Source organism: Bubalus kerabau, chromosome 3, assembly GCF_029407905.1.
Source record: "Bubalus kerabau isolate K-KA32 ecotype Philippines breed swamp buffalo chromosome 3, PCC_UOA_SB_1v2, whole genome shotgun sequence".
NCBI lineage: Eukaryota > Metazoa > Chordata > Mammalia > Artiodactyla > Bovidae > Bubalus > Bubalus kerabau.
Genome location: NC_073626.1, coordinates 147,316,601 through 147,335,938, shown reverse-complemented (window position 1 = coordinate 147,335,938; position 19,338 = coordinate 147,316,601). Strand labels below are relative to the sequence as shown.

Here is a 19,338-nt window from a genome sequence, read left to right as displayed (position 1 = left end):
ATGATTTAAATAATTTTCCCAGGATTAGGAGTTATTGATGCAGTCAGGACACAATCTTGACCTTTGGAATAAAGCTACCTTAAACATCATCTTTACTAAATTTCAAACACGGTCATGCTGTTCACATGAGATGTTGATGAGATTTTTGCTATGAAACACCTTATAAATGTTGTCATGCTCTTGAACTAATTCATATATCAAGATTGTGGTTTTTATTTTCTTCCAAATCACTTGAAATTAGAAGAACTTCTTGAAGATGCAGTATGAGAAAAATTTAGAAGGGGAACTCTTTAAATGTGATGGGTATAAGAGCGCTATCTTGTCCAGACATTTCTAGTCTATTCAAGGATTTTGTAAACTCTTTGAACAATTATTAGAAAATTAAAAAGCTATAACTACAGAGATTACTAACTTTTTGATTATAGAACACATAGTTTTATTGACAAAAAGGTAGAACTCAGATAAGTGACTTCATTGATTGCATACTAAATTATTTTCTTTGTTCACATTTCATAGACAGTAAGAAAATCAGGCTTTATAAACATTCACCTCTAGAATTATCAAGGTTTGTTCTTTCCTTTAAATTCTATTCTTTTTCAGAATTCAATTTCTCTGATGGAGTCATTGCTAGAATGGTAGGAAGATAAATTGGATCTCACTTGAAATTGCTGACTTTAGCCACCCAACCACATTTTAAATTCCAAGAGGAGAACTTGTGTTTAAACATCTCTCTCCCCTTGACAACACTGGAAAACATAGGTTAACACACTGTCCTAAAGCAGAAAATCCTAACCTAAGCTATGCAGAGAGCAAAACAGTATGCTATATAGTAATTTCATAATTTTCACATTCTAATTCATTTACACATATGTTTGTGTATATACATACCTATGTAAACACATACACACAAATACAAACATCTTTACAAAATAGTTAAAAGCTGCTGAATGGAATTCATTTTGCCCTTCTTGGAAGTAAAAGTTTTAATCATCTAAATCATATTAATGTGTCAGGCACTGTGCCTGGGGGCTTTCATACAAAAATGAATACATCAGCTCATGCCTCTAAGGAGCCTCGTCTTGTAACAGACATGTAAACAAGCAGTTATATTTGAGTGACATAAGAGCTAACAGAGATAGTACTCATGGTAATTCCCTTGAGAGGCTGAGAGGAGTATAGACCAAAGGCAAAGGACACTGGTTTTATTGGTTAAAAATGTATGACTTAATGATTTGATACTTGCAGGCAGATTGCTAGGATTAATTGCTTTAGCTCTGGTCTTCACAATGAGGTTGTAAGTTTCCTGAGGACAGGGACCATGCCTTATGCTTTCTGGATGGCACATGGCAGAGGTCATGGACATCTAAGGGATTAATCAATTTATGTTGACATAAAAGCAAACCCATTCAATTTTCATTATGTGCAGATCAACTTAAACAGCAAGAGACGCCATGTCAACGTTACCTCTTTAATTTCTGAGACTGAACTCTGAATAGGGATACTTCTTTTAGATTTTCTGGACTAGTTCTGGACTAGATTCAAAAAGAATGATGGGGGAGCACCTCCTAAACAGGGGGCACAATCCCCAGGTTCCTTCATTAGTCATGGCATAGACATTAATGCAATCTAAATCTGTTTCATCTATTCCTGAAAGGTTTGATGAAAAACTCTTTTGCAGAATAAATTGGGCTTCTAGATTTCCCCCACCTGAACTTGAGTCTTACAAACATAACTGTTTCAGAAACTAAGCTGCCTAAACTTGCCAAACTAAGTAAACATTTGGCCCCATGAAATATTGGATGGCAGTTTTATCTCTTAAAAACAAAGCCATATGAAAACCATCGTTGAAATGTGTCTCCAAGCTCTGGTCTTATCAGCACACAGCGTGAACAGCTGGAGTTACAAACACCAGGACTATTATTAAATCACTGTGTCAGGAGAAGAAAAAAAAAAGGAAAACCTTTTGTAGGCTTCAGTATCTCTAAATAATATGATTATATATTACACGCTATTTCTCCCTGCCTTTCACTCTTCAGTATCCATCTCTCCTCCTTGGAAGACAATGGCTAGAGTTTTCTTTCTAATTTACATCAGCGTCTACAATAATTATTTTGTTCCCTTGTTTCTATGGCTACTTAATTACATATCTAATGGATAGAAAAATATGATTTGGACATTCAGAATTTTCGTTGTTTCTATGATGGGTGTCGACAGTCAGCAACCCACAACCAAACGTCCTCTGACATGTCAGTGACAATTTGATGATTTTAATCCTAAAAGCTAAGCTATTTAACTTTCTCTGTAATATTTCATTAATTCCTTTCATGGATTTGAAAATGTTTAATCTAAGAGCAACATCGGCTATAATAACTTCAATGTATGTAACATCCAAGGGAAAATTTTCTAACCAATATATATATATATACATGCAAGACACAAAGACAGTGCTTCTACTCACTGGAAAGATTTTCTCTCACTGAAAGCTACCTGTCATTATCTTTGCTGATGAAGTACCAAAACCTCCGAAGAACTGATATTACATTTTCCCTTCTCAATCCTATTGAGAAAGCAGGACCACTGGAAACACTTTTCTTCAGGGTGTCTTCCCAAAGGAATTGGCTCCCCTTACCCTCAATCTTACTGTTGCTATGAATTGTGTTGCTACTGACTTAGGAGCTATTTTTGACCTCTTAATGAGACAATTCAAAAACTCCCATTTATCTGCACATCTTGGATTTATATATTAATATATATATGCTCGAGAGGAAAGGTAATAATATATGAAATGACCTCAATTATTTAATACACATTTTCGACTTTTTGTGACCCCATGGACTGTAGCCCACTAGGCTCCTCTGTTCATGGGGATTCTCCAGACAAGAATACTGGAGTAGGTTGCCATGCCCTCCTCCAGGGAATCTTCCCAACCCAGGGATCGAACCCAGGTCTCCCGCATTGCAGGTGGATTCCTTACCGACTGAGCCATGAGGGAAGCCCAATAATATGATGAAATAACCTTAATTATTTAATACACATTTGGAGGACAGCAGTAATTTCCGCTTTACTTCTTTATCCTTCATCATACTCTCAGAATTAGTGACTTCCCTACATTATTTCATCCTAACCTGAAAACAAGCGGTTCTTGGTCTTTTGTATTCTTTGTAACATCTGATAAGAGTGATAAAGCACCTTCAGGACACACATGCTGCTGCTGCTGCTGCTGCTGCTGCTGCTAAGTCGCTTCAGTTGTGTCCGACTCTGTGCGACCCCATAGACGGCAGTCCACCAGGCTCCCCCGTCCCTGGGACTCTCCAGGCAAGAACACTGGAGTGGGTTGCCATTTCCTTCTCCAATGCATCAAAGTGAAAAGTGAAAGGGAAGTCGCTCAGTCGTGTCCGACTCTTAGTGACCCCATGGACTGCAGCCCACCAGGCTCCTCCGTCCATGGGATTTTCCAGGTGAGAGTACTGGAGTGGGGTGCCATTGCCCTCTCCACAGGACACACATACACACACATAAACACACATGCACACACAGACACACACACACTATGCCATGAGTAAAACTTCAGGGACTTAACAGGTCCTCTGTAACCCATCTATGGACTTTCAATTTAACAACTTCAAAGATGACCATGTTATTTTTTGAAATAAAATGCATATATTTTAGATATAGCCTAAAAAACAGACCAGTATTTTCTTAATTGATTTTGGTGAATCAAGACAAGTAATAGTTTTAGAACAAACAAAGAGAACAACCACAGCATTATCGTTTTCAGGAATCCACTTTTTAATTTACTCACCCTGCAGGATCATTTTGCCCTAGGGTTAAATGTGAAACCATAAACAGTCATTAAAACACAAAACAACCATGGTAGTTAACCGGATATTAAGGGGGAAAATCACATCTGTTTTAGAGTTCTCTTCCATCCGCAAATTCAGGAACATCAATTTCAAGAACCTGGCTTTATGGCATGCCCTTGAGCCAAGAACACCAGGTTACAATCAAGGCAAGGAAGGTAAGAGGGCCATAACGAGGTTCTTACCAGGATTCTCTTTCTTTGATTCACAAGCAGTCAGTCAAATTGAATTTTCTATTCCTTGAAAGATAGTCATATAATATTTGCACATTAATAATCATGCTATTCTGATTAACTGGATAGGTTTATGAAAAGAGGAAGGAAGGAAACAAATTTATCTGATGGTACTCTTAGAGACAAATACTGAGGTTTAGTGGCTTTGTAATATTCACAGAATTAGAAATTTGCGATCTGATTTTTCTACTTTAAACCCTTTTAAAACCTCCAACTTGTTTGAAGCTATACATCTTAAATAACCAATCTGTAATAACTTCACCAGCCAGAAAACAAGTGTGACTTTTCCAGCATTTCAAAAAACATATCTCTGGACATCAAAGAAAAATCTCCCTTCTAGAGCAAGTCTAATGAAGTACAACTAAAAATAACAATCATCAACTGTGGTTTTAGAGGCAATATTTCAACATAATCAAATGTGTCAAATATTCATTCTTACAGCTTCTTATGCTGTGGGTTTTAAGTAAGTTTCATTTCTTGGGAATGACTGAATACAACCCACTTGGGGCTCTGCCATCTGTGAATTACTTACATATGAACACTGTTTAAGAGTGGGAATTTTGTTGTAGTTGCTTTTCTTCTTGGATATTGAAATGAAATGCAATAGAATGGAGCTTTTTAAGCAATTATTTTTCATATCAGTGGCTACATGGGTACATTATCACATGCTCCCCATTTTCATCATCCCTTATCAAACCACAGAAATCAACTATAGTGCAGCTGAAGTGGTAGAGGAAGCATCAGATAGAATTACAGAGTCTGAGAGATGGTGAATCTGTAGTCTCCAATTCTGTACCGCCTGAGGTTAGGTCTGAGACACACAAAACCTTCTGGGCAGTGTGCTCCCGCGTAAGAGCTGTGGTTGTTATGTTCCCATGGTTTCCTTGGAAGACTGCTCCTCTGATCACGGAGCAAACACTACAAGTGACTACAGGGCTATGTGTAGGGTGCCACATAATTTATCATCCATACATGGACACCTCTGAGAGTTAGCAGGGACGCTATTAATAAATATGCCACATGAACTCAGACTGCCCCAGGCAAACCTAATCATACTGTTACCCCAGAGATGATGTGCAACTCAAAGAACTTTCTCTCAAGGGTCTCAAACCATTTCATTAGTGCTATATCCAATTTTACTTAGGTCTGAGCTGCTCTGTCCAATAGGAATACAATGTGAACTACAGCCGTAATTTTTAATTTTTCAGTAGCTGTGTCTTTTTTTTAAAGTACAAAGAAACAGGTGAAAACAATTGAAATATACTTTATTCAACCGAATTTACCAAACCTAGTACCATTTTGATGTGGAGTCAATAAAAAATTATCAATAAGATTTTTTATATTACTTTTTTCATATTTCAATCTTTGACATCCAGTGTGTATGTCACACTTGAAATACATTTCTAGTGCTCAATATCCACATGTGGCCAGTGGTTATGATACTGGACAAGCAGGTGTAAATAGCATGTGAGTTAGGATGTACAGAGATAAAGGGAGATAGCTATAATACACGTGTATGTGCACTTTCACACATACAAATGCATTTTTCTTCTTGGTAAAAATAAACACACTTAAATGTCTTCATTTAGACACCTATTGACTTTATTTTCTTGGGTTCCAAGATCACTGCAGATGGTGACTACAGCCTTGAAATTAAAAGACACTTGCTCCTTGGAAGAAAAGCTATGACAAACCTAGACAGCATATTCAAAAGCAGAGACATTACTTTGCCAACAAAGGTCCGTCTAGTCAAAGCTATGGTTTTTCCAGCAGTCGTGTATGGATGTGAGAGCTGGACAATAAAGAAAACCGCGCTGAAGCATTGATACTTTTGAACTGTGATGTTGAAGAAGACTCTTGAGAGCCCCTTGCACAGCAAGGAAATCAGACCAGTCAATCGTAAAGGAAACTGGTCCTGAATAGTCCTCTCCGATTACCCCAGCTTGGAATATAGTGGTATCATATTTTGTTGATATAGAATGTAGCAGAAAGACAGTAGCCCTCACTTTGTCTAGGGAAAGCTTTATTGTTGTATTTTCAGTTGATCTCAGCACAGAGCCTAAGTGATAGAAACATGGATCTAATATTGGTGGGGTTTCTGCATGTAAATCATGGTAACACAGATCACACTTTGGTTTGGGAGTATATTAACATCATAAAAATAAGCAATAAATTATAGTTTTTCCCTTTTATGTAATTCTCTCATTTTTATGGTTCTTCTCTTCCTCCAATCCAATATATTTAAGTTTAACGTGGGCTCAATCAGTGGGCATTAAACACACATACAAATGCCACACCACATACTGGTTCTGTTTATACTCATCATTAGAGCAGAACATATACACCTGATTTTTATTAAAATAATGTTCTACTAAATATGTTTCCTTATAAGGATGGAAAGTGAGAAAATATTACATCTAAAATACTTTCAGGACACTTCCAGGCTTACAAAAAGAAACATGCAAAATACTGCTGTAAACCTATTTAATTACCCCATGAGTTAGTATGGTGACCCCTACTTCATACATATTATTGCTTTTTAGTTGCTAAGTCAAGTCTGACTCTCCAACCCCATGAACACCAGGCTTCTCTCTCCATAACACTCCCCAGGCAAGAATACTGGAGTGGGTTGCCATTTTCTTCTCCAGGGGATCTTCCCAACCCAGGGATCAAACCCATATCTCCTGCATTGGCAGGTGGATTCTTTCCCATTGAGCCACCAGGGAAGCCATCCTACACGTTAACAGTTTCTTACTAAGAATATTTTATATCACCCTGGGAGAATCCATTTAGTTCATTCAGCATCTCTATATACCAAGAACATTGCCTTTTTTTCTGAAGGCATCATACACAGTGAGACTTAAAGTGGAGAAGAGATTCACTTTCAGAAAATTTTTAAAATAGGGTGCCATTATGGAAGATCACCTATTGCAATGATATACAGCTGTCATCGAAAACCTAACTCTTAGGCTATTTCAGAGGATGAAACACAATTATAACTCTTCAAAGAAGATTGGGATTTAGCAGAAAAATCCCACAGTTTCATATGGAAAGAGGACATGGTCTCTTAGTAAACTATTCTCCTCTTCAGTTCTCAGTTAGAAGTAAAGCAGTTGTAAGCTTTATTAGGTGTAAGCAGGTTGGTATCTAATTTCACTTTGCCTTCATTTGAATGTTGAGATGTAGAAACTGGGTAGTGGTACCACATGTCTATGATACCAATAGTGTGAAACCATTCACCATTATATGACTTCACACAGCATTGCATGAACATACCACAAACAGGTAATCTATCTCTTGGAGCATCGTGAAGCGAGAGGATGAGGGATCCAACTGTACAGTGCGCTAGTTAAGAGCACAGGTTCTGCAGCCCACCACCTGGGTTAAAGTCTTGACTTGGCCACTTACTAGCTGTGACCTTTGATAAATCATTAGACCTCCTTCCGCTTCAATTACATCATCAGTAAAATGGAGACAAAGGCAAGTTGGTACTTTGAGGTGGAAGTGTAGATGACAATGTAAAGCCCTTTAAACAGTCCTAGGCACACAACTGGTGCTCTATAAATAATAGCTCTCACTATAACTGTATCCTAGCAATAGCTCATATTAGTTATTATTAATCTTATAAGTAATATCACATATCCTATCAAAAGGTCTCTAATTATCCACTTACTTAAGACTGTAATGTCCCAGTTAGTTTATGTGTAAGGCGCTTTGATCTTTTACTAGATATGCAAACAACAGGATACCTACTGGAATCACAGGTTTCAGACTCTGCCCACCAGGGTGTGAAGCGCTTGACTGGGCATCAGCAGGTGGGCTTGGCGCTGGGTCGCTGCTTCTCCTCACCAGCAGTGGAGTGCCTATAGGACAAAATAAGAGGGGAAAGGTCAAGAGACCCCTGGGGTGGGAGGAGCGGAAAGTATGGTCCAATGCAATTTATTTAAAAGGCTTATAACAGGCTTTAATGTAAAAACATTCTATTCTAAGGATGCCTGTAAATTAATCCACTTAATGATCTTTTTGTCATCTATTTCTAGGATGACACATGGAAACAAAATCTTTCAACTCTTAGCTTTCCCCACTCGCATTTCAAAATAAGTCATTGTACTCAACAGAAAACGGTTAGGCAATGCAAAAGTAGACAATGTGCAATTGAAAACTGGTCTCGAAAATATATTTGAGTCTTAAAAAGAATGATTATCCAGCAGACAAGTGAAGAGTTTCACAGAGTCAGTGCAATTTGCTACTCAGGAGAGCTGGAAGTATAGTTATTACTGCCATTTGGTGCTTCCCAACTCTTCTGAATGATGATATATACTGAAATAAATTATTTGCTGGGGTTATAGCATTAATGTCTATTTAAGTTCACAAAGAGATGGGCTTCATTCTCTTTCTTTTCTTCTAAAGTAGATAAAACTGATAAGGAAAATAAGTTAGCTCTTCTAAAAATATATCCTGATTTCTTTTAAATTTAATGAAAGCTTCCACTATTAAATATTTGAGTCAGTTATTAAATTCTGAAAACAAATCATACTATTAGAAAGTTCAAATGAAATTCAACCATAACAGAGTGAGTGGGCTAACTACTCTGCCTGCAATTAGGCTAAAAATAATTTCTTTCATACACAATTGACCACTATACAGGAAACTCTCCAAAAATCTGTGACTTAAAAATTGCTCTTATAAAAATTAACTTTATATTTGTGTGCCTCTAGGGAAAAAATAGTAGAAATGCAATTCTCTGTTTATCAATACTCTGAAAGTAATTCAAGCTATCACAGTTTAAAATAACATTTTTCATACTTCATTCTATATGGTACAGTTACAAAAAGTCAATCCATTTTGAAGTTATTTACAGATCTGATTTTTCTATGTGCTATATCATCCTTATTCTGTGTACAAAGCATAGAATTTCTAACACCTTTCACCCTTATTCAATTATAATTTGCTTTTTTTAAAAAAACTTATTTTATAATAAGAAATCAATGTGCTACTGAGGATGAAACACTATGCCAAAAGGTATAATAAAGTCCAAGTTCATGTTCCATTATTTATTTTTTATTAATAGGTATACTTTACTACATTATATATTATAAGGAAATTGAAGTCCAGAGAAATTAAGTTCCTAAGTCTTTTGGATTTGATTTCTGCTCCAGTTTTATTCACTTGACATTTTTCCATTGCAGGGTCACACCTCCATGTGGGTGAGTGCGTGGAAGTAAGAAGAGCGGTGTCTCTTCAGTGCAGTAGCAATTCTTTTCATCAAAAAAGGTCAGCAGATAGGAACATGTGGATAGGAAAATACAGAAAAAAGGAAAGGATGCTGGGAACTGAGTGACTAAAAGGCAAATAGCAACCCATATCACACAGCAAGTTGCTGACACCATGAGTCAAGGCCCACCAACATATGTCACAGAGGGCACGGTCTCTCTAATAAATGATCTAAGCATTCTTTTCCTATTAACCATACAAATAGATCAAAAAAAAAAAAAAAAAGATTAGTGGGAATTCCTTGTTGGTTCAGTGGTTAGGACTTCATGCTTAGACGACAGAGGGCATGGGTTCAATCCTTGGTAAGGGAACTAAGAGCCCCCAAGCCATTTGGTACAAACAAAAAATAAAATTAGATTTAAAAAATAGTGAAAGTGGCACATTATTTGTTTTTGGAGGCAACCAGATTGTGTATGTGTGTTTATGGGCATGAGATAGGGCTTTTCAACTGATGCCTAACAAACTCCCCTGAACTGAAATCTGGAGAACCATTTAAAAAAAAGAAATTCATAATGCTATCAAACTGATCACATGGACCACAGCCTTGTCTAACTCGATGAAAATATGAGCCATGCTGTGTAGGGCCACCGAAGATGGATGGGTCATAGTGGAGAGTTCTGACAAAATGTGGTCCACTGGAGAAGGGAATGGCAAACCACTACTTAGGTATTCTTGCCTTGAGAACCTCATCAACAGTATGAAAACGCAAAAAGATAGGACACTGAAAGATGAACTCCCCAGGCCGGTAAGTGCCCAATATGCTACTGGATAAGAGTGGACAAATACTCCAGAAAGAATGAAGAGACAGAATAAAAGAAAAAACAACGCCCATTTGTTGATGTGATTGGTAATGGAAGTAAATTCCAATGCCAAAACAAACAGTATTGCATAGGAACCCAGAATGTTAGCCCCATGAATCAGGGAAATTGGAAGTGGTCAAACAGGAATTGGCCAGAGTGAACATGGACATTTAGGGAATCAGTGAACTACAATGGACTGGAATGGGCAAATTTAACTCAGATGACCATTATATCTACTACTGTGGGCAAGAATCCATTAGAAGAAATGGAGTAGCCCTCATAGTCAACAAAAAGGGTCCGAAATGCAGTTCTTGGGTGCAACCTCAAAAACGACACAATGATCTCTGTTCGTTTCCAAGGCAAACCAATCAATATCACAATAATCCAAGTCTATGCCCCAACCAGTAATGCTGAAGAAGCTGAAGTTGAAAACCTACAAGACCCACTAGAACTGACACCCAAAAGAGATGTCCTTTTCATTACAGGGGACTAGGGATACCTGGAGTAACAGGTAAATTTGGCCTTGAAGTACAAAATGAAGCAGGGCAAAGGGTAACAGAGTTTTGACAAGAGAGCTCACTGGTCACAGCAAACACCCTCTTCCAACAACACAAGAGAAGATTCTACACATGGACATCACCAGATGGGCAATACAAAAATCAGACTGATTATATTCTTAGCAGCCAAAGATGGAGAAGCTCTATACAGTTAGCAAAAGCAAGACCAAGAGCTTACTGTGGCTCAGATCTTGAACTCCTTATGGCATAATTCAGACTTAAATTGAAGAAAGTAGAGAAAACCACTAGACCATTCAGGTATGACCTAAATCAAATCCATTACAATTATACAGTGGAAGTGACAAATAGATTCAAGGAATTAGAATCTGATAAAGTCCGTGAAGAACTATGGAAGAAGGTTTGTGACACTGTACAGGAGGCAGAGATCAAGACCATCCCAAAGAAAAAGAAATGCAAGAAGGCAAAATGGTTTTCTAAGGAGGCCTTACAAATAGCTGAGAAAAGGAGAGAAGGTAAAGGCAAAGGAGAACAGGAAAGATATACCCATCTGAATGCAGAGTTCCCAAGAATAGCAAGGAGAGATAAGAAACCCTTCCTCAGGGATCAATGCAAAGAAATAGAGGAAAACAATAGAATGGGAAAGACTAGAGATCTCTTCAAGAAAATTAGAGATACCAAGGGAAAATTTCATGCAAAGATGGGCACAATAAAGAATAGAAATGGTATGTACCTAACAGAAGCAGAAGCTATTAAGAAAAGGTAGCAAGAATGTACAGAAGAACTGTACAAAAAAGATCTTCATGACCCAGATAACCAGGATGGTGATATCACTCACCTAGAGACATCCTGGAATCAAAGTCAAGTGGGCCTTAGGAAGAATCATTATGAACAAAGCTAGTGGAGGTGATAGAATTCCAGTTGAGGTGTAAAAGATGATACTGTGAAAGTGCTGCACTCAATATGCCAGCAAATTTGGAAAACTCAGCAGTGGCCACAGGACTGGAAATGTGGGTTTTCATTCCAATCCCAAAGAAAGGCAATATCAAAGAATGTTCAAACTACTGCACAATTGCACTCATCTCACATGCTAGCAAAGTAATGCTCAAAATTCTCCAAGCCAGACTTCAACAATACGTGATCCATGAACTTCCAGATGTTCAAACTGGATTTAGAAAAGGGAGAGGATCCAGAGATCAAATTGCCAACATCTGTTGGATCACAGAAAAAGCAAGAGAGTTTCAGAAAAACATCTACTTCTGTTTTATTGACTACGCCAAAGCCTTTGACTATGTGGATGACAACAAACTGTGGAAAATTCTTGAGGAAATGGAAGTACCAGACCCCCTTACGGGCCTCCTGAGAAATCTGTATGCAGGTCAAGAAGCAACAGTTAGAACTGGACATAGAACAATAGACTGGTTCCAAACTGGGAAAGGAGTATGCCAAGACTGTATACTGTCACTTTGCTTATTTAACTTATATTCAGAGTACATCATGAGAAATGCTGGTCTGGATGAAGCACAAGCTGGAATCAAGATTGCTGGGAGAAATATCAATAACCTCAGATATGCAGACGACACCACTCTTATGGCAGAAAGCGAAGAAGAACTAAAGAGCCTCTTGATGAAAGTGAAAGAGGAGAATGAAAAGTTGGCTTAAAACTTAGCATTTAGAAAACTAAGATCATGGCATCTGGACCCATCACTTCATGGAAAATAGATGGGGAAATGGAAATAGTGCGAGACTATTTTGTGAGGCTCCAAAATCACTGCAAATGGTGATTGCAGCCATGAAATTAGAAGACACTTGGCTCCTTGGAAGAAAAGCTATGACCAACCTAGACAGCACATTAAAAGTAGAGCCATTACTTTTCCATCAAAGGTCCATGTAGTCAAAGCCATGGCTTTTCCAGTAGTCATGTATGGATGAGAGAGTTGGACTATAAAGAAATCTGAGTGCCAAAGAATCGATGCTTTAGAACTGTGGTGTTAGATAAGACTCTTGAGAGTCCCTTGGACTGCAAGGAGATCCAACCAGTCAACCCTAAAGGAAATAAGTCCTGAATATTCATTGGAAGGACTAATGCTGAAGCTGAAACTCCAATACTTTAGCCACCTGATGTGAAGAGCTGAGTCACTGAAAAAGACCATTATGCTGGGAAAGACTGAAGGCGGGAGAAGGGAACAACAGGGGATGAGATGGCTGGATGGCATCACTGACTGGATGGACAAGTTGAGCAAGCTCCAGGAGTTGGTGAAGAACAGGGAAGACTGGCATGCCGCAGTCCATGGGATTGCAAAGAGTTGGACACAACTGAGCAAGTTAATTGAACTGAATGTCTGAATAGCAGTGAAATTTATGGCAAAGCCCCGAAAAGAGATCACTTTCACTATAGCAGTGCCTGAGCAGGTCTTGTGCCCAGCCTGTGATGAACGCAGCAGCTGTGACATGCTTTCAGATATCGTGATGGAAAAACCACATGAGAGAAACCAAGTCACATTTTAGTAGAATTTCAATTTTCTAAATACTTCAGCCTTAAATATCACTCCATTAACAAAGTGACTCCCAGTATTGCCATAAAAGAAAAAAGAAGTTCAAGTTGATGAACAGCACTATTTTTCTTTCCTTTTGGATTGCAAAACCTAAAGTCTGTTCAACACACAATGCAACAAATGCAAGCAATTCACAGAACTGTCTAGTGACACAATAGTTATGAATGAGCAGACACACGATAAGATATTTTTAGTATTTAGAAAGCTTCGATGAGAGTAACATTTCTATAAAAACAAGTGAAGGTTTTTGTAACTGACTTTTATTGGGAATTATACTTTTCTCTGAGGATGCTTATACCTCTGACTTGAAGTATATCATTGCTGTATTCCTGAGGGTATATGCTTTTTCTCATATTGAAGTTTTCACATTTTATCCAGCGGATATACACCAAATTATAGTTTTTCATATCATTAACCACATGGCAATACCAAATTTCTCATGTTATTTAAAGTCAATTAATGCCATGTCTTAGGCACTAGGTCTCTCACGCTATGTATAAAATCGTATGTAATTCACTAATCAGATAATTCCATTTCATTGATAACTTGACAAATAGGAAGTCCTCTTTTATGGAATATATTTGAAAATGTAGCATAGAATTAAAATTCCTATGCTAGTAAGACACAGACCTGTAGCCATTTTACAGATTACAAAAATATATGTGTGAAGCTTCATGTTTATACATGCTAAATATTACTTAGACAAAAAACATTTTGATTACCATGCTACGGCAAGGACTGTATTATCTTTTCATTCAATATATAAAAAATAATATCATGTATTAAGGATTGTCAAAGATTATGCAGTCAAATTTGTAGGAAAAAGTGTAATAATTATTTTAGGCATTGATTAACATGTAGCCAATTAAATATCATTAATAAAATATTTTTCATATTATCTTACATCTTTAGTATATTAGCTTTATTAATTTTTTAAGATTGTTGTGATTTTTTTCCTTCATTTAAAATAAGCAGTCCTTTATATTTTTGTACATAAAATGTATGTTCCTTTTCTTAAATGCAACCTTCCCAAGTTTTTTACATTGAGAGTCCCACAAAATGTGGTTCTGCTTCTGCGCCTTTTAGGGTATGTCACATACTGTTTTGTCTTATGTATAAAGTTGTATGTTTCCCGTCTCCTCTTAATTTATTCATCTGACATATCTTTACTGGATGCCTAAAATACACTAAGCCGTCTTCTAGGCATTCTGGCTACATCAGCACAGAACACATAAAGGTCTTAATCTTGCAGTACATGTAAACAGCTAGAGGGAGGCAGATAATAAACACAACATATATAAACGTGGGCATTTAAGTTAGGGATAAAGCAAGTTCTTAAACAGGAATATGAGAAGAGAGAAAGTGATGGGGAGGAGAGGAAGGTAGGGTGACATTATATTGTAAGCGCTCAGATAGCAAGCAACTCAGATTAGACAACCATGTAGCAGGCTGGGTACTTACTAGACGCCTGCTGAATTGAACCAAACAGAGCAAGAGGAACAAAGATAACTTCTAAATTCAGAAATCTTTGGGATTCTAAGATGTTTCAGACCAGGGGGCTTTTTGGTTCATGAAAGGGGTCTGTGCCCCCAGTAAGTAAATAAATTACTATTGTCAGGGTTGTTTCCTTCCACCTAACACATTTTTTTCCTCAGCATCAACATTTACTTTAAAACAAATACTATTCGCACTAAGACAGCATGTTATCACCCGTGCAATTAATGATAAATGACCATAAAAGTGACATCAACATCAATGCTAAATAATTTCAGTAGAGGCTCTGAAACATTAACTACACTCTTGTCAGTTACTGCAGTTTATAAAGTAATCTATTGCCTGGTCAGTTGACTTTTCAGTTTTCTACAGTTTACAATCTTACATACTTGATATTTATGAAGTTAAGCTATCTTCATAAGATTTATGGCAACCTATGGGAAGGGTAGAAGGAAAATAGTTGAGTTTACTTGAAAAGGTTCTTCAGGATAGTTGACTTTTAAACAGAATTTTGAAATGCAAAGCATGTATGAATTGATAAACTGGTATAAAATGATGACTCCTACTTATAGTAGGCAGTGGGGCATATGACTTTAGAGGCTAGAGATGAGCCTCCTTGCATGGATACTAATAAAATTTGCTCAGCCTGAAAACAGGCATGAATCAAACAACTAGAGAAGAAAGTGACTGAGTGATCTGGTTAGAAGATCATTCCTATAGGAAGGTCTTAAACTGGGATAGTTTTATTTATTTATTTTTTTTTTAACTTTCAATTTTATTTTTAAACTTTACATAACTGTATTAGTTTTGCCAAATATCAAAATGAATCCGCCACAGGTATACATGTGTTCCCCATCCTGAACCCTCCTCCCTCCTCCCTCCAGAGGGATGGAATGGGGAGGGAGGAGGGAGGTGGGATAGTTTTAATTTGATCCAATTTGAAAAAGACTAAGGCTTCCAAAGAGAGCCAATCTACAGCATTTTGTTCAAGTACTGAAGAATTGATTAAAATACATTTTGGAAAGACATTTGTAGCTTATAAATATATTAAATATGTTGACTAAAAAAGTAAGTGAAGTTATATTTTCCAAATGGGTTCTTTAGCAATTTCCTTATAAAAGCCATAAAGTGAATTTGGATAAGTGTTCAGTGGAGGGGGTTTGGGTTTGGGAGGATTGTTTTCCTCAGCAGGGAGCACATTTGGGATGGTTCATTAGGGCAATTATACTGGTCTGCAGGAAGTGTTCATGGAAACTTTCTTTTGTCCTAGATTTTAGGCCAGGGCTCCCATTGAGTTGAAAACAACCTCGGAAAGACCACTTCACCAGTTTTTTACAAGATGCTGCTGCTGCTGCTGCTAAGTTGCTTCAGTCGTGTCTGACTCTATGCGACCCCATAGATGGCAGCCCACCAGGCTCCCCAGTCCCTGGGATTGTCCAGGCAAGAACACTGGAGTGGGTTGCCATTTACTTCTCCAATGCATGAAGTGAAAAGTGAAAGTGGGGTCGCCAAGAGTCGGACATGACTGACGTGTCCGACTCTTAGCGACCCCATGGACTGCAGCCCACCAGGCTCCTCCGTCCAAGGGATTTTCCAGGCAAGAGTACTGGAGTGGAGTGCCATTGCCTTCTCTGCTTTACAAGATGAGTAAGGGAAAAATCAAGCAATGCCTTCAGGCCACTGAGCTGCAGTTGCAAATAATTACTGGCAACATCAAAGTACTAAATTCAAATCACTAAGTCCTTCATGATAGATGAGAAACATCCTCAAGTCAATTTTAGGCATCCTGGGCACACATCTATATGATTTATCAGCTATATTTGAAATCTTTGGTCGTTACATTTTATTGGATCATTCAAAGTTCCTGGAAGGACTGGAAAAGGTGGGGGTGCTATGGAGTCACTGTTATCTCTTAGGAACATTCAAAAGATAGTTTTATGCCAATGCCTATGTGCCCCAAATGCTGTCTGCTGTGTTGTAGCAAAGGGACCTGATGCCTCTCTTACTTCCTCTGATGTGGAAGGCATAGTTTCTACTTAATAGCACTTAAAATTCTAAACAAGACTCAACTGAAGCTCAATCCAGAAAACACAGGAACTGGGCTCCCCTGGAAGGGAACATGTCTAATAAAAGTGCCGGAGGAAAATCTCTCTTCTGTCCTGTCCTGCATGGAGACATTTCCAACATTTGTGACTGTGGTTTGAGACCTCCCTTGCTGACCCACAGTTACTCCTGGAGCCCAAGGATCAGCAGTGACCTCGGGCACCTTTTACCTTATGCATCCGGTAGCTAGGGGTCATATTCTACTCATCATGTGGAACTGGCCCCAGCTGTCCAAACCTTTGTGACCTCACATTAGACAACTGAAATCGAATCCACTTGAAAGTACCCTGAAGACCACCCAGGTGTTTCATATGGCTGCTGTCTTCCTACTAAATAGGTCCATTACACAAGCTGGAGCACATTTTACCAGCAGACTAATTCACCCAGTGGCATAGCGAGGCAATGATCCACGGACCATTATTGACTTTTCTGTGTAACTCCTGGCATTGGGTAACATGCATCAAAATTCAAAGGCCGAAGGTACAAAGCTAGACTGTGTTTCTATGATTCTTCAAGAGAAGGGGCAAACTACTTTTGCTAATAGTATTAAAGCTCTAACCTCCAAGGAAAAGATATCTGAACACAGAGGGCTCGCTAATCCTAAGTATGGGAAATACAGTTTGGTTTGAATTTAAAGTATCTTCTACAAATGTATTTTTGAGAGTCACAGGAATGACTGGGTTTCAATCACATAAAAGAATTGGCCAAAGACCGAAAAATCTAAGACTACTATCTGTGACAGAAAAAGTAAGTTTATATCACTATTTTTTTATAAGCCCTAAGAATAAACCATATTATGCCAGACTGTGAAATGTTTATTAACTTGAAGGTGATACCTGTTTTATCTAGCTTATATCACAAGCCCATGGTATCAATAAATACTGTATTATATTAGGTTTTTGTTGTTGTTTAGTTACTAAGTTGTGTCTGACTCTTTTTCGACCCCATGGACTGTAGACTGCCAGGCTTCTCTGTCCATTGGATTTCCCAGGCAAGAATATGGGAATGGGCTGCCATTTCCTTTTCCAGGGGATCTTTCTGCCCCAGGGATTGAACCAGTGTCTCCAGTACCTCTTGAAATAGCAGGTGGATTCTTTACCACTGAGCCACCTGGGAAGCCCTAGTATTTATTATAACTGAATAGCATGAAATAGAAAATAATGAGAAGTCACGAATAGCAAATTAAAGCATAATCTACCAAGATCAGAGGGAATCTGATAACAAAACTTTACAACATAGACCTCCAACCTATGAAAAGCATTAATTTACAGGTGCTGATAAGAGACCAGTATCTAAATCAGCCAGTATTTGAACTTGTCAAATGGCTGCTGAGACAAGCCTTCTTTAGTCTGAGATGAAGGATCATAATCTCAACTTCAGGTCATCTCAGGGCAAGCAAAGCAATACACGGTGCTGCTTTCCAAAAAGGCTGACATCGAAAAGAAGGAACTGCCCTTATAAACTATCCATGAAAGATTTGATGCTGTCAGAACTGTCCTTGTACTATGCTGCTCTAGGTCATCCAATAGTTGTGTTATCTATATAGATTAGAAAAGTGCACACACAGAGGTTCCTTCCACTGAGGTATTTGGTGTTTGGGCCTCAAAATGAAACACAATGTTTGGCGATACCGGTGACATTGCTAAATTGTTTAATGTGTTCCTTCCGTATACACAGGATGTATGATGGATATCTCTTCAATATGTGACTGTCTTTGGTGTTTGTGTTCTTAAAGACTACCCAACATTTTCACGAAAAGCCCGTGATACTCTTTGCCCATTGCCCATGGGCATTTTCAAAAGTAGCTTTCTAATGGTCTTTGAAGAGAAAATCCATCAATTTCAGACTAGACTTACACACCACAAGAAAAAGACTTATTACCCAGAAAATGCTGGATTTTTAGCAAAGCTTATGAGAACATATTTTAGGAAGGGGTAAAGAAATACCTTCTCCTTCTGAAAGGGAGGAGTAGCAAAGTCACATTACAAAGGGTCTTATGGACTAAGATGCGAGGAATCTGTGATCATGAAGCAATCTACCACAGACTATACACTAATTTCATAAAACTTTATGTTTAGAATACAGATTTCATAAACCCTTATGTTTAGAATAAATTTCGTTTTCTATCTAAAACAAACATATGGTATCAAACAGTCTTTTAAGGTTCAGATTTAAATTAGTTTTAAAGAGATAAAACGACTGAAATAGTTCTGCTATTTGAGCATGCTTAACGATGGCAATATTTATATAAACATATTGGCAGAGGAAATGATAAGTTCCCTACATTTCAGTGGGCCCCTGGTTTCATTTTAGAAGCAACAAATTTACCTAAAACATTCACCATGTTATATACAAATATGGTGGACTGAGTCACTAAGAGACCTACTTCTGCTAACTTTTCAGCACTCAACAACAATTTAATTCTAAATGGCAGTGGCATCTCCTACAGTAAACAGCCTAAGTATTTGTCAATGGCAGCATTTTTTCTTTGTTTACCATATGAT

The 19,338-nt window shown here is 37.8% G+C and overlaps 1 protein-coding gene across 13 annotated transcripts in view; it reads right to left on the bottom strand.

Moving 5' to 3' along the window:
* Nucleotides 1-19,338, bottom strand: part of PARD3B (par-3 family cell polarity regulator beta) — a 1,164,360-nt gene that overhangs the window by 615,290 nt on the left and 529,732 nt on the right. For all 13 annotated transcript variants that reach the window (XM_055573198.1, XM_055573199.1, XM_055573203.1 and 10 more), the window contains exon 4: nucleotides 7,847-7,956. In XM_055573198.1, coding sequence (XP_055429173.1) covers nucleotides 7,847-7,956 — 110 coding nt within the window. The remainder of the gene's footprint in view (nucleotides 1-7,846; nucleotides 7,957-19,338) is intronic.